Source organism: Castor canadensis, chromosome 7 (genome assembly GCF_047511655.1).
Source record: "Castor canadensis chromosome 7, mCasCan1.hap1v2, whole genome shotgun sequence".
Classification (NCBI taxonomy): domain Eukaryota; kingdom Metazoa; phylum Chordata; class Mammalia; order Rodentia; family Castoridae; genus Castor; species Castor canadensis.
In genome coordinates, this window is record NC_133392.1 from 45,909,183 (window position 1) to 45,931,259 (window position 22,077).

The 22,077-nt window shown below is 32.3% G+C and overlaps 1 protein-coding gene across 7 annotated transcripts in view; it reads right to left on the bottom strand.

Annotated features, from left to right (window-relative positions):
* Pcdh15 (protocadherin related 15) overlaps window positions 1-22,077 on the bottom strand; it is a 1,704,270-nt gene that overhangs the window by 115,434 nt on the left and 1,566,759 nt on the right. For all 7 annotated transcript variants that reach the window (XM_074078885.1, XM_074078880.1, XM_074078883.1 and 4 more), the window contains 2 exons: window positions 20,961-21,070; window positions 18,081-18,221 (listed from right to left, as the gene is read on the bottom strand). In XM_074078885.1, coding sequence (XP_073934986.1) covers window positions 18,081-18,221; window positions 20,961-21,070 — 251 coding nt within the window. The remainder of the gene's footprint in view (window positions 1-18,080; window positions 18,222-20,960; window positions 21,071-22,077) is intronic.

Here is a 22,077-nt window from a genome sequence, read left to right on the forward strand (position 1 = left end):
TTTTTGTTGTTAAACGTTTTTCATGCACTGACTCATAAAGTATATTTTTATGTTACATCATAATGATAATAAATGATTCATGGAGTCCCCAAAGTGATTCTATTGGGAACAATTTTCAAAATTCTCTGAATACAGAACCTAACATTTCTTATTTTGTTGGTAAGAAATATCGAAATCATTTACTCATTTAAAAAAATACTAAGTTTTTTTCAGGAGGACTTGGTGTTTGACTGAAGGTTTCAAGCTTGCAAAGCAGGTATTCTGGTTATTTTGGAGATGGGGTCTCATGAACTATTTACCAGTGCTGGACTGGAGCCACAGTCTTCCCAATCTCAGCCTCCCTAGTAGCTCAGATTATAGTCGTGAGGCACTAGTGCGTGGCTAGTAAGTGCTGAATTTTAAATGCTCATTTTCTTTAAAATTATGGTTTTCTATGTTATTGACAGATTAATTCTAGAAGCACTGTGACTTCCATATACTGGGTATTTAATCAGACTGTAATGCAATGTTGAACTGGGCTGTAATTTTTACCATTCCCTTCCATTTCAATAAATGAATAAGTCCATTTAATTCATATGAATGAAAGGTAATAATACCTTTAAGTAACTTAAAAATCCTAAAAACAAACAACTTCATGTTATTGTTGTGATTAAGAACAACTCTCTTAAAGAAAACAGATTATTTTAAACTATACTATTAGGAAAATATTGGCTCCAAAACCATTTTACAATTCTGTAAACTATTTGGAATTATCTTTAAGATTCTTAGCATTTACACTAATATTCATTTCTCTGTGTTTCTTTTCCTCAACTTACATCTTAGATAAATAAATGGTTCTATAGACTAAGTAATATTTAAAAACAAAAGGATCATCTGAGATAATATCATCTGATTTTACTAAAACATTTATAGTTATTCACTAGGGAAGTAGGTGGAATTTGAGTGAAAATATAAGGTATGGTGAAAATATGTTAGAGTGTATTCATGAGACAGAAATCACAATGCTTACAAAACATTTGGAAAATATATTTACTTAGTACAGTAGGATGAGGAAAAAAATCACTGGTCCTTATTTCTTATCTTTGCTCTGTGGGGATTATCCTCAGTTGTGTTTTATATACAATTTGTATTTAGTAGCAGGGCAATAAGAGAGATTGAATCTTTTAAAGTTTATTGTTTTACTATCTTTCTAATTTAGCTTTTTTATTTGTTTAATTAACCTTTGCATGGTTTTTATTGCTTGTATATGAAGATATTTTGTGTGTGTGTTTGGCTGAAATCCTAATACCTGAATTAAAAATATAATTTCCTATAACCACTGGATCCAAAATCAGACACTCAGATTTCTATAATGTATAACACTGCATTTTTAACCAAGTGTTGCAACAAAATGACAACATTGATCATTTTATTTCTATAATATTGAGAAAATAATCAGAAGAGTATTCCAACTATTGAGTAAAGTCTTTCTTTGTGTCCTTATTAGCCACTTTTGTCTTGAGAAAATTATATATATTACATTTCATTAAAGCACATTTTCCTATAAAAACTTGCATTCTTTCTATCTATTTATCTATCTATTTATCTATCATCTATCTAGCTGCCTATCTACCATGTTAGTTCCCTATTCTGTAATAATTTGCTATGACATTAGTGACTTAAAGCAACAACAATATATTATGGTCTAATCTATAGATCAGAATGGGTTTCATTGGGCTAAAATTAAGATGTAGTCCTCATTTGGTGACTTCTTTCTAGAGCCCCTTGAGCTATGTCTAGTTTCTTATATTTTCCAGCTCATAGAAGTGATCCATTTAAATTTTTTAGCTCCTGATTCCCTTCCATCTTTAAATTTAGCAGTGATCAGAGACTGCCTGATGCTGCCTGTCTCTAATAGTGCCCATCCTACTTTCTTTTCTCATTATAAGGACCCTTGTAATTGGAATAAGCCCACACAGACCGTTCAGAATAATTGTCCTATCTTTTCTTGTGTAAGGTAACATATTCATGAATTACAGGGATTTGGATATGGACATCTTCTGGTTGGGGGAGATCATTTTGTCAATCATTGTTTTTACTTTTTTAAATATAAAATTCCAGGAAGCTTTATAATTATAAAACAAAAATTTTAGACTGTTTCCAAATGACAAATTTAAGAAATAAAAATTCTGTTACAATACAAATATGAGTTTCTGTAGCATTCTTTCATTATTGATAATACTAATTATTATGAGAACTTTTGTGACTAAGTGTTTTATGTCCATTATTTCTATTTAATCACATAATAATATCTTAAACTTTATTGACTATCTATAGCTCACCAATGAAGATAATAGTGCTTGGAGAAATTAAATAACACATCTGAAATTATACTACTAGGAGGAGACAGAAGTGTGATTCAGGCCCAAACATGTGATAATATATATATTTAACCATTTCACTTTATGACCTCAATATAAATCATATTTAATGGAATCTTTACACCTCTCTATGTTTTGTGATTTACAGGGAACAGGGGATAGGACAGTTGTGTCAATAGTCAAAAAGGTTTGCATTTAGATAGTAGGTATTTGAGTATACTTCAATGCCTAAAGCCATAAGAAAAAAGTATTATCTCACTAGGAAACTACCAAAACTTTCTGTTTTTATAAATACTTTTGAGGTTGTGAATATAAAGCAATGAAATGGGTAGGGAATGTAAATCTACTTCTAAACTCCACCACAAAACATGCAGAGAAAATTAAAGTTGTCCTGTGGAAGTGTTTTTATATACCATAGTTGAGCACATCTCTGGTCTTTACCTTGTAAGAGCATGAAGTAAATTAGAAACTGAATGAATACAAAATGAAAAATCCCATTTCCATATAATTGAGCACTGCTTCCCTTAAATGTGCTACTAATAAAACAAATTAGATTTTCACCAATAGAGAAAGAGGTCAAAAAATTGTACTGTATTCATATGGCAAACTGGTAACAAGTCATAGAAATGATGGTTCTGAAGAATATTTACTTACATCAAAATATTTTAGATATAGTACTAAGAGAAAGAAAAAGCCCAAGATCTTACACAGAGAATGCAGGCCAATATTTGTGTGTGTGTGTGTGTGTGTGTGTGTATGTGTGTATATCCCAGTGAAAATAATTAGAGGAAAATACACAAATTTTGAAAAAGTCAAAATTGTGGGATTATAAATTTTCTTCATTATAAATATGTTCTAGCTTTATATAATAATAGGCACTATTTTTCTAAAAAAAGGTTAACACTTTCTTGGAAGACTCGAGGTATAGAAAAAAGAGAAGATAGAAAACAAGTGCACACAAAAATTTAAAAAGATCTCAAGATGAATTTCATTGGTTCCTTTCATCCATTCCTACAATACCATTGCTGTCATCTAAACAGTCTGGGAAGTCCGTGTGTTAATCTTGACTTTTTTCTGTATCGAGAAGTTGTGGCTAAAAACACATTTTTCCCTCTAAAATAAGTAACAATTTCTTTGCTAGTTCAGTTGTTAGTAAAAAGATATTGCCTCAAGTATATACGATTTGTTTGTGATGATTTAATCATGAAGCAATGACTAAACAAAGTGACTGTGCAAAATACAATCTAATTACTTTTTAATTGTATATCTTTCTTAGTTCATTAGTCATCTGGCACTCGTCATGTTAAGTAATTATATTGTTGCACAAATTTTAGAAGCAACTTGATTTCAACTGTTTAGTGCAATGAACCTGATAAATTTAGGTTTTACAAAATTCATAATGAATGCTTGCCAAATAGCAGTTCATAATTCTTGCAGTAGGCCATTAAATCTAAGTATTATCTTTAATTCTTCCAAAACCTATAGACTGAAAAAATGATTTTTAGAGCAACACAACTTTGTAAATTTCCAAAGTTAAGGTAATTATCTTCTTATATCACCAGTCAGTAAAGACGGAAATAAATATTATGATAGCAAGTAAAAGCCTAGCTCAATAAAACTCACCTCCACAATGCCCACTCAAGCATTTCAATCAATCATGCTTGGTTTCTAATATGAGTTTTGAAAAGGTAAAATAGAATTTTTGACTTTCCTAGTGAACATCCTTTTCTCCTTTATTTTAGTCATAGAACTCCATCTCCTTCCCCTCCTTCTGGGTTTCTGTTATCTCCATACTCCATGAGATGTAATCGAAGTTGTCAATTACTATTGGTTCCACTTTATTCTTTTTTTATTGTTTATTCATTTATTCATATGTTCATTCTTTGTTTGGGCTACCTTTCCCCCCTGCCCCTCACTCCCTCTCAATCTCCCCCACCCCCCTTGCTTCCAGGCAGAACCTGTTCTGCCCTCTTATCCAATTTTGTTGAAGAGAAGACATAAGCGATAATAAGAAAGACAGCGTTTTTGCTAGCCTGAGATAAAGATAGCTATACAGAGAGATTCCTAGCATTGCTTCCAAGCACAAGTGTATTATAACTCAAATTGGTTTATCTCTACTTTCTGCTCACCTTCCCATAGTGACCTCTGTCAGTTTAAATTAATTTATTCACTCCTCTACAGTGGGCACATCACTGTACATGGGTCCCGTTAGTGTGTGACCCATGTCCAATAATATCACTGCATTTATTTTAGGTCTAAAGTCCATGTATGAAGGAGAACATACTATTTTTGGCCTTCTGAGCCTTGCTAACTTTGCTTAAAATAATGTTCTCCAGTTCCATCCATTTACTTGCGAATGATAAGATTTCATTCTTCTCCAAGGCTCAGTAAAATTCCATTGTGTATAAATACCATATTTTCTTGATCCATTCGTCAGTAGTGGGGCATCTTGGTTGTTTCCATAACTTGGCTATTGTGAATAGTGCTGCAATAAATATGGCTGTGCCTTTGGAATAATCCGAGTCGCATTCCTTTGGGTATATCCCTAGGGAACACAAGTCACGCCAGGCCAATCTGAAACCCTCCTTCTGACACTTGGCCATTGAGCTGACTGTCAGTTGCTTGAATATCATTGATCCCACCTTCCCAAAAGAATATCTCTTTGCGTTTCTAATATTGGTGAATTTCTCTGGTCTTTGTCCTTCCTTAGATTCTATTAAGTTTATCTTATTTATTATGCTGACCTCAGAGAATTCTGACAAATTCTTCATAATATAAATTAGTCAGAAGTGAGTTCTGTTGCTTTCAACCAGTCCAAGACGAGTCAGAAATGACCAAAGAAGTCCATGCCAGTGAATGGGGTCCATCTCTCTATCTACATAAAGTGTTTGGATTTTCCCTCAAAAGTTAACAAAAGACATTATAAAATACAAGCTTTCAATTTTGTGTTGCAGAATTTAATCAAATGCATTTTAGTCTATTTTCCTCATTACCAGGATGAATGATCTATTTTGATCATGATTTTTGGAAAAATATTTTTCCTGTACTTTTATAAATATATTTTCAGGTTGTCAGGCAATATAAGAGAATCCAAATCTAAAAACCCCAAAAGATTGCTTGATTTTCCAACCTGCTTAACATGTCACAACCTACCATCATTCATTATTCAGAGAACTTAGAGGGAAACTCATGGAACACAAATCTGGGGGAACAGCTGAAGCATTTTCTGTATGATTACTAGATGTTTAAAATATGGCTCAAACATATCACAGCTAATTATAACAATAATAATGATAATAAAATTAATAACAGATTTTTAATTATGTTACTTGTGCTCCAATAAATAATTTGTAAACATTATCACTATTAAAAATTCTCCAACACCTTATGAAATATAGACATATCTACCCCAATAGTAAATTGAGATTCTTAAGATTAAAAAAATTAGTAATGATCAAAGCTGGGTATGAACTCCACACCTGTCTGACACTAAAGTTGGGAATGCTAAACAATTAACTGTATACAAATTTTAGGTATTTGTCTTTTTGCTACTGTTCTATTAAGGCAATTTTGAAAAGGAACATTTTAATTGTTAAATCGTCTGAGTTATGAAATGTTTACTAATACAGATTTTTAAAATTACATTTCATCTTTAGCATTTGTCCCTTAAACTTATGCATATTTTCCATGTATGGAATATCATTTAATAGGAATCATCCATAAACAAAAGTGATCCACTGACTGATTAGAATAACTTTCTTGTGTATTTTAATGAATCATAAACACAACAATCTCTGCCAAGTCATCTTGATGGGAAGCATAAGCTGTAAATACATTACCTGGCACAAGCCTTTCAAAATTGAAAGTGACAGCATTTAAAATAATAATTTCCTTTGAACAGCTGGTCTGTAATTATTTTTAAGATATTAAATGGGGGCCCAATTAGGTACAAGATACCATGAGAGATAACAACAGGATCAAGATTGATTAATTGAGCTTATAAAAATTCCCAAGAATAAAAACTGAATGGGATTTGAAAAATTGACTGCTATTGCATTCTGAATACTAATTAACAAGAATGACAAACTAAATGTATGCTTCTTATCTTCGAATCATAAAATTCCCAGTTCCTGATTTTGAATTTATATTATTCATAAATTAAATTGAAATGCATACCTAATAAAATGTATATATTAATAAGAATATACTAAATTTTAATTTATGTCTATTCTGCAAATAAAATCAAGATAAACTTTATCTACTCACTTTCCCTGTTTTTTTTTTCTACACACAAGCCTTTTTATTTATTTCATACTAATTCCAGTTACTGTGAGGCATAGTTAAGTGTCATGAAAAATATTTTATTATTTGATACATTTTCCTGACTATCTTCAACATTTTGTATTCTAGCCATTTCCTGCTTTTCTTGACCACCCCCCCACCAGCTTCTAATTTGGCCAGCAGGCCACACTACACACCTTTTACTCTTCATTGGCTTCTCAGTGTCCCTTCTTTTTCCCACTGATCAAATGGAAGAGTTTCTCCCAAGTCTGTTTCTCTTTCCTCTTGCCAGTCTCTCAGAGAGACAAAGGCAAAGGAGCTCTGAGAGCTGAATAATTCTCCTTTTTGACAGCTTAACAAGTAACTAAGGTGATTGGATCTGAGTTAGTTCACTGGTTTCAAACAACACTTCTCCCATATATAAACTGGCTTTCTGCTCTATGGAGATCATTTTGTTGTTCAAGATGCCCTCACTGTTATATGGTTAGTTAACTTTTATTACCTTTATTTTCATATTCATATTAACTATGTGTACTAGAACATTTTCAGGTCCCTGGCTTTTAGTCATTTTTGTGGTGAGTTCAGGTATGTGGAAACTAATTTTTTCTCTCTGTGAGTTATGGCAGCTCAAGAGATGGTGTTTCATTTGATGCTTTGCTTGACAGTTTTCCCAATTATACCTCATTTCATATTTACAGTGTGAGGCTGATGACACTTTGTATGAAAATTCCTTAACTTAACTAATCAATTGTATGCTTTCTTTCAAAATCCCTCTGTCTGGTCTTAAACATCATTACAACTCCAGTTTTTTGTTTTCCACCAGATTCTAGATCTACCTTGTGTTACCCAGGACTAAAAATATAAAATCTTTCTTGATTTATTCCTTTTTCTTCATCACCCATCATTATCAAGTCCTAACAACTTTTCTTTTGCAAACGTGTATTTTAACAAACACTTTCTTCACATCTTCCAAAGTTATCACAACAAGATTGGATTAGATATAATATGATCTTTTATGTAAGTAATGAATGTTTAAAAACTAAGGTTGAGGAGATGGTTGTGTTACTCAGCTGTTTGTGAATTAAATCCCTAGAATCAAAACAAAAACAATAGATAGCATGAAAGCATTTCTTGGACAGAAGACATTCTAGCATAAAATCATATATAATTTATTAGACAAATTCTGAATTGTGCAGGCAAGGAAGTATATACAATTGTCCCCTGAAATATATTTTCCTAACACATCTTGTGCTTTGGGATTCCTCTCAAATTTATCTTCTCTGAGATCACCACACAGCATCTATGTTCTTCTGATGGAAACTACAGCATTAAAAATTGAGTAACACCTATTCTTGGTTTTAGAAGAAATCACAGGCCAGATGCCTTTTTTCCCCCAAATGACAGGGACCATTGATTTATCATTAAGAAAAAAATTATATTGGATGACTTTTAAACTATGACTTTTAGAATAATTAGAATTGATTAGGAAAACAATGAAGGCAGCCTTTTAAAAAGAGGGAATGCTCAAGCAAAGATATTAAGCTATATTAGTCCTTACGATTAGGTAACTCAATCAATATGGAAACTGAAAAAAGCAGTGACCTAGAAGATGTCTACCAAAGTTGAGAGGTCCACTGAAGTTGGGGCAGTGAAACATTCCTTCTAATGTCACTTTTCTTCATTTTGTTTTTTAAACACAATACTAACACTAATTTTTGTCTAGTTACTAGAACAGCTTTTGTTTTGTTTTGTTTTGTTTTACTATAAAAAACAAGTAAGCTAAGCTGCTTCTTAAGGCTGGTCAAAATTAAAGTATTTTGCTAAGAGGAAAAAATGTTCACCATTCATTTGACATAAGTGGTAATATATATGAAAATTAGTCTAATAGCTACACCAAATCTTCAGCAAATTATTAAAAAGGATATTGCTGATTATGTTACTAGAAACTTGGGTCTTTTGCCACAGAAATAACAGAAATGAGAACCAGTCAAATGTGTGTGGGTGGGAGTGATATAGATGGGATTTTAATGAGGCTTCCACTCCTGATAAGAAGGGAGCTAGTAGTGATCAAAGAGGGGCCCAAGCTTCTCTGTGAAATCTTTGAGTTACCTTGATGGATATTCGTTCATACTTCAGTTTTCTCCTACCCCCATATGGCCTTTGTACTAGCTGTTTCCTCTACCTGGAATATCTCTCCCATGATATCCATGTGCTTTACACCATCCCTTTCCTCTGAGACTTTGTTCATGTCACCTTCTTTCTTAGTACAGGTCATATAATGAGACCACTGAAAATCACAACCACTACAATACCACTGATACCATCCCTACTTTTTCTATGGTACCATCCACCTAATTTACTATTAAAACTATGTATTATGTTAATATTTAACTTTCTCTCTATTTGAATGTAATTCTATGTGGGCAGATATTTTTGTCTATTTTGTTCACGTCATGTATCTACACATAACACATGGTTAGCATTTAATAAATATTTGTTCAGTGAAAAAAAGGAAGGTGCAGCTAGTTATGATTTGCTGTTTTGAACTAATGGGCTATTATCATGTTGCCTGATGATTAAGAACCTCAGGGTGGGGTAGAAGGTGAAGGAGTTAGGGTGCTCAACTCGCTGCAGCTTTTAAAAGAGCATAAAGCAACTCCACAGAACAATAAACACTTCTGCATGAAAGGCCAAATAGAATTTGACCCCAAGGTTAAGGCAGCAAAAGGAAGGGCAGAGACACCAAGTCTTTTCTTACTGGTTCAGTCACCCATTGGACATCTTTAAGTCCAACTGAAATTATTACCTGTATGTAAACTGTATTAATTAGAAAATAGTTCTCAATGAGGAAGTAAATTATAACTCCCATTTTTAGACTTGGGCTGAAGTGTTGGATATAAGTATGGAGAACCATTGCATGTGTTCCTAACTTCTTAAAAAACTTTACTATTTTACTTTTGTCTTTGGAGCACTGGGGACTCAAACCCAGGTCCTTGTATATGTTAGGCAAGTACTCTACCATTGAGCTATATCCCCAGCCTTACTCTTCAATGACTGACCTCAAATTCCTGATCCTTCTGCCTCTACTTTAAGAGTGTTAGAATTATAGACATGCACTGCTGTGCCTAAGTAATACTTTAATTTTAGTTGCCTTTAGAAGCAATATAAAGCATTTTCCTCATGAAACATTGTTTTTCTTCATTTTATATATGAAGAAATCTATGGTATAATCCATTCCTTAATTTAAAAAGTTAGTGGAATATCATTGCCATTAATACAACATACCCAACTTTGGGGTTAAAGGAGAAGCATTTCCTCAAAGCACTTGGTTTAGAAATGTAATAATAAAATTCTGTAACAATTTTAAAATGACGTTTCCAAGAAAACCTATTTTTCACAATGCAATTATTTTCTTGGGCAGACAATTTTATGCTATTATTTATTTATTTCATGATAATAACTTCAGCTGTGTATTTATATGAAATTCTTAGGATGTTAGAAACAAAATACTATAAATTGTATAAAAGTATAATTGTATATTATACTTTTATTTTTATGAACTGTCCCCCACATTTTCAAGTAATAAATTATCAGTGGACTTTGCAGAACTGTGGTCATAAAATTAGAGAACAAATTTAAGATGCTGATTATACTTAGGACTTTAGGACAAAAATTAATATATGATATGCTTCAATATTTTTATTCCAGTTATATAAAGAATGTTTTGTAAGACAGGCAACAACAAGTAGAATCATTACTAGTATTTGTCACAGACCTTCTGTTTGAAACCAGAAAAGCTAAGAAAATGAAATATATTACAAGCTTGTTCCCTAAAGCAAAATCATAAAATGAAATCAATCGCATTTGAGCTGTTTTATTACCGGCTTAAGCTTTATCTTAATTGTTCTGTCATTTATTCCTGATTGAAAGTCTAGTTATTGAATCAAAACACACTGATACATTTATTAAAAGCGTAGGTTTTCTCTTCTACATTTAAAGATAATTATAATTTTACTATAAAGCAAAAATTGCTACTTCAGTTATGGAATTACATAAATCAATCTGAGCTATAAAGTTGCATGTTATTGCTTTTGTACTACATAAAAATAACATAATGAGAATAACTTTGTAGCAGAAATCCTCACATAAGTTAGTTTGAAGTTTCCCCTGGTCACAGGCTCCTTCAACTCACTTTGCAGCCACTAAAAATTGATTCTATAAACCCAGGAAATTTTGAATAGTCTTTGGAAAACAGTGAAAAAAATGAAGTCTTATGGTTCTGAAAAAACAATGATTCACAATTTTGTAAATTCATCTCCTTGGTGAAATTCAACATAATTATTTGGTTAAAGACTGTGGTCAATATGGGAGCCAAGAAAGAACACATGGATACCTGTCAGGATGAAGCTAAAAATGAAATGAGAAGAAAAATAAAAAGTGGAAGTCTAGAAAATTGGAGAAGTTACAGTGGAAGAGGAAATAGTAATCAGCATTTATTTCTCTCTATATTTGAGGGAAAGAGAGCCTCCAAAGATTTTCAGAGTTGCCCTTCCATATCAAGTATGGGCTCCCAACCCAAGCACATTCCTATGATCAAAGCAGTGTACTGGCTCCATCTGCAGTATAACTACTGAAGTATTGTCATGAAAACATGAAAAGGCTATCCAGGTCCAGTGTCAGTGAGATGAGGTGGACAGAGGTGGGACTTGGTTAGCCAAATCAGCTATCACGTGGATTGTATGAATGTTATGTATGATATAGATAAGGAGAAAAAGGAACTCTAATACAGTTGATGGAAATGTAGATTAATATACTCATTATGGAAACTGGTATAGAGTTTCCTTGGTAACTTAAAAACAGCATAGAAAATAGCTACCCTATTTCTGTGTATAATATAGTCAAGTAAATGAAATCAACATAACAAAGATATAACTATATATACAGCCATGTTAATTGTGGCACTGTTCACAATAGTTAAGGTACAGAATAAACCTAGGTGTCCATCAATGGATGAATGGAGAAAGAAAATGTATATATATAGAATATAATATTATTTGTCTATAAAGAAGAATGAAATCCTATCATTTGTAGCAAAATAGATGGAGCTGTAAGATACAACAAGTGAAATAAGCCACACACAGAAAGATAAGTAACATATGTTCTTTCTCATATGTGGAAGTTAAAAAAGTGTGGACCTGAATGTAGAATAGTGAATTCTAGAGATCAGGAAGTTGTGTGTGGGTGAGAGTGTATAAAGGAAGGCTGGATTTGATTAGTTACTGAAGTATACATGTATGGAAATATCACACTGAGCCCCATTAAAAAGTACAAATAGTACATGTTAATCAAAAAAGAAAAAAGAATTGCTAGGGAGTACTATAATAATGATGAGTAAAAAGAAGTTTAAAATACTTGGCTTAATATGGTAATCAATACTTCAAATTTCATTTAAAAATAAAATTTTCTCTCCTTCCCCAGTTTAGATACGTTAATGGACTGCCAACAGTTTATTTTTTTTAATTGTTGTGCTGGGTGGCAGTACATTGTGGCATTTACAAAAGTTCCTACAATGTAACAAATATATCATACTTGGATTCACCCCCTCCACCATTCTCTTTTATCCCCCCTCCCCCCATTCCTGGAATAGTTTCAACAGATCTCATTTTTGCATTTACATATATGTGTACAAATTTTTGTACTGTATTTACCCTCCTACAGATATTGCAAAGTACTTCCTTCTTTTAGCTAATTTTTAATTTTTTAAATAATTCTTTTCTCAGTTCATTAGCACCCTTTTTTAAAAAACCATTCAGACTTGCCATCATCTGGCCTTGAGATTAAGAAGGAAACACAGGTAAGGTATATAGAAAATTTTCTATTTACATACATACAACTTCTGTGAAGTGGTAGAACAGTTAGAGCTATATTTCAGAGAGACAGTGGGAGCATTTTCAGCATTGGTATAATCCACTAACTTAATTTTGATAGTGCATTTCAATTAATGCCAGCTTGTCATTTGGGTGTGAATTTGGCAGTGCTTCTCTAGTTTTTGCCTGTGTCATTGTTGTCATCCCACTTTCAGATGACCCTACTGAACAAGATCTAAGAAATCTAGCATTCGTGGGGCCACAAATCCAGACCTTAAATAATATTCACAGATTCTCTGCATAATTCTGGAAGTGCAGACACATCTAGCTGTCTCGGTAATTCTCAATTCTAGCCACCATAGTAGCTGTTGCTTCATCTTTTCCCCTCCGGGTTGATTTAGTAGTTCTCAAATATGAATTCATTGTGTTCTGCAAACACAGGGACACTTTATATTGTAGTTGTCAACATTACACTTGAGACTGAAAGTTATACTTATTTTATGGCCCTCTTTTTTGTGGGATTAAATGTTTGTGGAAGAGAAGTTAAGTACAACTGTATCACTTGTTTTTTTTTCCCCAAGGGAATACTTCACTTTTTCAAATTTTCCATTACCTTGACAATATTTAGTGTCCCTTGAAAGTAAGGGCTTTTTGATAATGAACTCTGTTTTTAATGTCTTGCAAAAATCTGTACCTATCTCACTAAAATTTTTTGATCCATTGCACCTTGGTACTATTGTTATGATTTCCTATGAAATACCATTTTCCACCGTTTCTAATATCTGCTTGCTGTGTTTAGAATTGCCTTATTAAATCCTGCATGCTCATTCTTCAGGATACAGCTCAAAGGTCAAGCCATTTAAAAGATTGATCACTCAGGTGTTTAGCTGTTTACTCTTCTACATTATATTATATTTTGTACCTACACCAGCCATCACTCTTACAATAGTCTTACATTGTCACTAGTTGTGCACTTCTCTTCCATGGTACCAAATGGAACTTGAGAACAGAAACTTGGATTCCTTATCTCTGTGTCCTGAAATTCTAATATACTGTCTGGCATGTTTTTGATACTAAATTCAAAACTGTCAATTCAATGAGTGCTGGGACAGGTTGCTGATGGCTCAAGCCTGCAATCATAGCTACTTCATGGCAGAGATTAGGAGGATCATGGCTCAAATCAGCCTGGGCAAATAGTTCATGAGACCCTATCTTGAAAAAGTCCATCAAAAAAAGAGCTGGTGGAGTGGCTCAAGTTGTAGGCTCTGAGTTCAAATCCTAGTATAGCAAAATAAAAAATGCTGGGGAACCCAAATCACTGCAGGTTTTGGTTCAGTCATCAAGGACATGCTGATCCTCAAGTTTGTTGTCTCAGGGAGAAGAAGAATAGATCATATTTGTGACTACTAGACTATTTTTAAAAAATCTCTACTACTTTTGTTTCAGCAGTGGGCAAATAAGCTAGTTGATGAAATTGTTTAAACTTTCTCTATTTTTAAATTATTAAGAAAATATGCTGATTAAGTATCTTCTGTTAATTTGGAACTTTTTTATCATCATTTGTAATGAGTATTAGTTTATTATTATATTACCCACTATTTCCAAAAAGTATTAATGAAATTTAAATGAAAAAGATAAGAGTTAAGAAGGATAAAACTAAATCTAAAAAAATGTATCTAGAAGTTGGTGGAAAAACTATAGTTCACATCCTGTTTTAGCAATATGGTTTCACGGGTACTGAGTCACACCTTTTTGTTTACATATTGTTTCTCCCTGCTTTTAAGCTATTACATGATTGAGTACAGTAACTACAAAAAAGCATATGACAATAAACCAAAACTACTTGCTTTATTTGGAGCATGATAGTGAATCAACCCATTGTTTTAAAAACTAGTAAATGAAGGAAAATAATCTAATTTTTTTCCTTCTTGTATTTTATGCAGGATCTGGACCTCAGAGTAACCAAACACTTGAGAGAGAGATGTTTCTCATTGTAGGAATATTTTGGTTAATAAATACAGAAGAAATGAAAGGAATGAATTAAGAGAAATGATTATCAGTGACTGCTATCATCACAGAAAGAAAATCAGAGACTTGACAAAGAAGCAAATAACACCTTTAATTTATTTGTTGAGGATAGAAAAAGAAACTGTATCTCATCAAACCTCCAGATTTAACTATTGATTTACTAGAAATAAAGGAGATGAAGAAAAATATGATTTTGTGATGCAGTAATCAAAAGCTAGGCTCCAGACATATGGCTTTCTGAACAAATAAATATCAAGGCAGTAAAAGAGGCAGTTGTGATGAAAACTACAGATCTATTAGCCAATTGCAAAAAATGGACTTTATTTGGATTCTGATGAAAATACTGATAGCATATATAATGGTATTGGGTAATTTTTGTTAATTCTAGAGGAAGTAACAATGGTATTATCGGTAAGTGTTTAGTGTCCTTATCTTTAAGAACTACAGATCAAAATATTTAAAGGAGGAATGTTATGTCGTGACGAGCTTCATACTAATGCAACAGAAGTAGTTGTAATTATAAATGAAAGGCTATTTCCCAGGAGGTGTTAATGTTGCTTTGTGTAGCTGATACATAGAGGTTCATTGTAACATTCTTTGTAAAGTTCCATACTTTGATCCTCAGCACTAAAATAGTTCCATAATGAAAAGATAAAACGTTTTAAATATTCCTAGTGTTGGATGTATGTAATGAGCTCTGTAATTTCCTTTTTAATTACTACTTTGAATTCAAATATTAAGTCTAGTTACAGTATGTTTCTAACATTTACTTTGAAAATGATTTTATTAATACTTGCTTGGTAAAGAAATCATAATAAAATATTTCTTTAATGAGTTAAACTTTTTTACTTTTATTGCCTTTATTGACATGATACATGGTAGAACTAAAGACCATGGGCAAGTAATTCTGAAGCAAAGAACCTTGAGACCATTAATTAATTAAACTCAATTTGTATAATGGCCTTATTATTTGCATAGCTAATAGACTGGAGATTGATTTCAGGCCAGTAGGAGTTATTAATAAATGAAACTATATAGCAAACACATAGGATTGCATTTCAAATTTAAGAGGCAAAGTTCAGCCATGAAACATTAATAACAATACTCAAAGCATCAGACATGAAACCAACTACCATTTAGCATTTAAGACTTCATGCATTTCTGAAAGGTAATTCATGAGAGGATAATCTCTACATGAACACTGGAGTGCATACAAATATAAATGTGTGCATTAGATAGACTTTTATTGCCATATCTTTACTTTTAAATCACAGTCATGGGAGTGAATTATATCATATTACATATGAGAAGTTAATGTATGTTTATTCCTGGAATCTAAGGTATTTCTTGAGAAATGCCAAGTGCTACAACCTAAATATTTAGCACAATTTTCTTTCTAAAGCTGTTATTTGTTTTAAAAAAATGACTACTATAATTTTCAATTAATCCTTTCCATTTACTTGTGTTTGTGTTCATTTGTATTATGTAATTTATAGCTACTTAATATTTGTCTACTAGTTTTACCAATTAAATTTACAATTTGAAAAGTCCACAATATTTAAAAAATATGTAACTGCTTCCATTTAAATATTTTAAAAACTGGTCTGATTTTTTTAAATAATTTATGCCAGTAATGCATAATCACTGAAATCAATTGTTAAATTCCTTGAATTGCAAAGACACACATGAGTCTTTTTCACATGATTTGGTTGTACCTTTACATGGATCTACACTCACTCGTTCAGTAAGTAATATTTATAATAAATAAATGAATGAATAAATAATTTATTGCCTAAATTATCATTGCTGAACTGATACAGAAAATTCTATAATATGTCTTTATCCTTTTGCTCCCTTCCATCCTGCTTGACTTTCTCTCACATTTTCTAGGCTCTCCCCTCAAGGTTCATGCTCTTCTTTTTTCCCCTTCCCCCTTCTAAAGATACCAATTAATGGCATGCTGTAATTTGATGTCCAAGGATAGTCCCAAGGTAAAAAGGGATTGTTTCAGATGATGTTTTCCATTTCACAATCTGCCTGTACCCCTAATTTACTAACAGTTAAATATGGTTTTCTTATAGCTGTGATTATAAAATGGTAATTAACTTCAGGGCAAAAGAGCATTATCTCAATGGATGTAAAAGAATAATATTTATTCCATTATTGGTAGCATCTCTTAAAAATCTGTGTCAGCCCCTTTCAAACTGACTTTCACTCACTTTTTGGTTTGAGTAAACTGTATCATTTTGACATATTTATGAAAGATTTTAGTATCATAAGATGAGGGATTATACAATTTTTTTGTTTACTGATTGCCATTTTTAAGTATCACTGAAAATTGTCATTTAAAGTATTTCTCATAGAAATGTACATAGGTAAATATGGACATATTATAATAATTTAGTCACTAATTTGAAGATGATTTTAAGATGACTTCCTCTTCTCTAAGAAAATACATAAGTACAAGATACAATGGAATTTTACTCAGCCACAAAAACAATGAAATTTTGACATTCCTAGGTAAATGTATGGAACTTAAGAGCATCATTTTAAGTGATTTTAGCCGGGTTCAGAAGATCAAAAGCCACAGGTTTTCTCTCACATGTGGAATGTAGACCTAATACAAATGCAGCAATATTATGAAAGACAGTTCACACTAAGGGGAGGTCACATATGAGAAAGCGAGGGTAAAAAAAGGAAGTTAAGAGGTAAATACAGTTGATGTACTTTCTGTACAAGAATATAGAATTTCTATATTCTAAGGTAGAAAGAAGAAAAATAGAGGAGATGAACCAATATATGTTTTATATATCTATATCTGGAACTATCACAAAGAAGCTATCTTAAACAAACAAACATGACTTATTTTTTCTTTTACAAAATTGGAGAACAGGAGGTCAGAACAGGTCCTGTGTGGGAGTTGGCACCAGTGGGAGTGGAAGGATATGGGGAATGGGTGTAGGTGGGTGAATATAGTGGAAATACTGTGAATATATGTATGAAAATGGAAAAATGAGACCTGGTAAAATTATTTCAGGAATGGGGGAAGGGGAGAGACAAAGGAGAATGATGAAGGAGGTGAATTCAAGAATGATACATTTGATATATTGTAAGAACTTTTGTAAATGCCACAGGTATGCCCATCCAGTACAACAATAAAAAAAAAAGAAAAAGCAATGCCATCCAGGTAATATTTAATATCATGTATCCATTATGGTATGTTTCAGATACTAATCTAAGCCTTCACAGTGGGATTAAGAGTAAGGTTTCTTAATTAATACCCATAGATAATGATATTTTAACAATATCATATGCACAGTTTGAAAATAAGGTGGTATTTGTGTAATGTTTCAGGAATACAAACTCACTCCCTGCATTGCCACATATCAACTATTTAATACCCAGGGTGATCATCTCTAGGTAGATCATCTCTAGATCTTCATATGGTCTCCACAGAGAACTTTATTTTACACTTAACAAATTTCATTCTGAATTCAGCAAAACACCCTAAAGTTCTTGTCAAGCTATTAAGTAATAAGCTTACTTTTTGAAGGTACTCTGAGATTGGCGAGGACCACTTCCAGGGAATCGGCTTGAACACGAAGAACATAGTTTGTCTGTGTTTCATAATCCAGAGGGGCATTCACATAGATAACACCAGTGATGTTATTAATTCCAAACTTATCTAGAATTTAAAACACAATACCTCATTATTGTCTTCAGATTGTAAAAGGAAAACTTCCCTTTAAAAGGCATTAGGTTTAAAAATTCTATATTGATTCTTGTATAGAGAGTATATCAACACTATTCATCTTCTTAACTTCCTTCTTTTACACTCCTCCTCTCGTATGTAACCTCCCCTTAATGTGACCTATTTTTCTTAATACTGAAGAATGTAGAAAGAAGTTTTATATGTATGTATGTATATTTATGGGGAGAGAGAGAGAGAGAGAAATGTCACAAGGAAACTTAGTTATCTAACAAAAACATCATTTTTTTTTCATTTACAAAATCAGAGAACAGGAGGGTGCAACAGGTCCTCTGGGAGGTGGGGGAGTTGGTACCAGTGAGAGAGGGGAGGAGGTGGGAAAGGGTGTAGGAGGGTGAATATGGTGCCAATATTGTATATGCATTAATGTAAATGGAAAAATGATACCTGTTGAAACTATTCCAGGTATGGTGGGAGGGAGGATGGAGGGCATGAATTCAATTATGATATATTTGATACGTTGTAAGAACATTTGTAAATGCCACAATGTGCCGCTTAGCACAACAATAAAAAAAATAGAAAAGACATTATGTTTTTAAGAGCATTAAAGGTACTTACTTAATAATTGCAATGTAAAAAATGTGATAAGAAACCAGCTTTTGGAAACCATGTTTCTGGCCTTGTATTATCAACACCAGTGTTCCCCCAAATGCTGCCTTGAAATTGTACTTTTTGCTTTGTGTACTTTGAGATTTTCTAGCTATCAATATGTGTATGGTCATTACATTTGGGGATCATTGTATAATCTACCTGTCACTATAGGCTGTACAATAGAAAAGACTTTCTAAAGTTCTCTCTTGAAGAAATTCATTTGATTTTGCTAAATTCTATTTTCTGATTTTACTAGATTATTTTACTATCTATAATATAATACATATATAATACATATTACACTATAGATTTAGTGCTTTGTTAAGAACACTTTACAGAACCAACTGATAATTTAATATGTGAGTTTTGCTTTCAAAATGATTCATTATTCTAAATATCTTAAAATATTTTATCCTGATCTCTATACTGTAAACCACTCTATATATACATACATTTAAGTGAAAATGACATATTGATCAACTATAATATCCCATGTCTCCATTCTCTTTATCCTTTCCTCACTTTTTCTCTGTAGTATATATCACCACATAAAATACTGTATATGGATTTTTAAAACAATTGTAATGTCCATCTTCCCTTTTTATGGTAATTCCTAGTGTTTGAACCCAGGGCTCTGTGCTTGCTAGGGAAGCACTCTATCACTTGAAGAATGCCTCATGTCTTATTTATTTATTTATTTATTTGCCTTAATTTATCTTTTAGGTAAAGTCTCACAGGTTTTGCTGGGTCCAGATTTCGATGAAGAAACTTGTACCTTTGCTCACACCCAGCTGTGAGTACAGATAGGCACAACCACACTAGGTCCTACACATCCCCTATTACCAGAGTGTTAATTCCTATGAGCATAGGAATCTGTTTTGTCCACTGTTCTCTCTAGAAGATGGAAGAATCATTAGCACATAAGAGATGCTCAGAACTATCTGCTGAATGAATTAATGACTTACATGTAAAATAGTTACTATTGGAAAAGCTGATAATAAAGACAACCACTTTGCTGTTGTAAAGGAAAAAGATGGAATGGCAGAAGAAAAGTATCAGAACAAGTTGAGAAACCATAGATTCCAAGATATTGGAAATCCAAAAGAAAAGAAGATTTCTTCTATTTAAGGAGGAGCATAGCTGTATAGTCAAGACAAAGAAGAAAGGCAATAAAAAAAGTAAGACGTTGAGTACTTGCTTCAAGAACAGCAAGTTCGAGTGGCAGTTGATAATTAAAATGTTTCAGGAAGACTTTTGTGATTTCCTTGCAAACTGCAGAGCAGCAGTTTCTTAACTTTCATTTATTTATTTACTATTTAATACCAATTTATTTATTCAGTATACATTAACTATTATTGACTACCTATAGAATCAAAAGGAAAAACAATAAACAACTAACCCGTGGAAAACTAACCAGATAATATGTCAACAAAGGACAACTAGCAAGATAAAAGTGAAATAAAGAACTAGTGAGACTGAACTATGCAACTTTTTCCCAGAGGCAAGCAAATTACTATGATTCTGGAAGTGGTTCATAGGCAAAACTCAAATTATCCTATGATTATCAATTATTATTAATTATATGTCTAATATAACTTACGATTATTAATTATATGACTAATTTAACTCTTTGGAGGATAATATTGCATAATGAATGGCATTTTAACTGGGTATGGCAATTTTGGCATTTACAGTTATTTTTTATTCTAATGTTTCTTCAGGATAAAGATGACATGGAATAAGGGTTGTTGATAGTACAGACTACAGGGAAAGACTTCTCTAAACAGTAATTATGACCAGAAGCAGAAAGTAGAATATGCTCATTTTGAAGAAGTGTCACTAAAATATAAAAAAAGAAAGTGAAGACTTCTATAATCAGATATTTATTATTTCTTAAGGGAAAAAATTTTAATATAACTACACTATTAATCAAGTTACCAATTACATTTAAGATTGGCATAGTTTTGTTAGAAAAAACAGGATAAATAATAATTGAACTTATTGTTAATCTTATTCTAAGTTTATTGAGTCATGGTGAAAACACAGACAAGAAAATCTACTCACCTTCTTCATTTCCTGAAACAATGGAATACACAATACTCTGATTGATGGCTGCTGCAGAAATTATACCAACCATGGTCCCTCTGGTTGCAAGTTCACTTACAGGTAGAGGTCTGTAGGTTTAGAGAAAATGATTAATTTATTTTTAAGACTTACTTTTAAAACAACTGAAGCTAAAGGATTTCCTTATATGCCTTTTGCTAAAACAAAAACATAGCCTCCTTTATTAACAGCATCCTCCAGTTCTGTGGCTTATTTGTGACAATTAATAAACCTACATCGACACATCTTAATCCCTTCAGAACTCTCTCAATTCCTCATTTACACTAGGATTTACTTTCTGTGTTATACACTCTATGGGTTTGGACAAATATTAAAAGACAAGTACATACCCTTAGATTATCATACAAAGTATTTTGATAGCCCCTAAATATTCTCTGTGAACCACCTATTCATTCTTCCCTGCACCCAATACCTGGTAAGCACTGATAAATTTTATTGTATCCATAGTTTTGCCTTTTAAAAATGGTCATTTAGTAGAATCGTATGCTATGCAGCCCTTCCAGATTGTCTTCTTTCACTTAGTAACATGAAGCTAATGTCCCTCATTTCTTTATAGTACTGAATGAGATTACATTGATTGGATATACCACAGTCTCTTTCCCTAAATGAAGATACTATGGTTGCTTAGAAATTTTGGAATTTATGAACAATCTTATGATAAATATCCATGGATAAGATTTTATATGACCATAAATTTTCAAGTCCTTTGGAAGACGTATTGTTACTGGATGCTGGATCATATGATAAGACTTGGTTTAGTTTTGAAGAAAGTTCCAATGTGCATTTCATATTTCTTTCAGAAAATAATGAGAATTCCCATTGGTCCTCATCAGTGTCATTATTTGTTGTTAGTGTTCTGGATTTTGAAAATTCTAGCACATGTCTAATGGTATTTATTCACTTTTAGGACATATTTTGAAATGCTAGTTTTCAATTTAATAATAGCATGTTTACAGCTTTACATATGTGTATATTTATTTGAGTAATACTATTATCTGGTGGTTTTAACAAAATTCTGTATTAAAATTCCAGCATATACTCTATTTTCTCTTCAGAC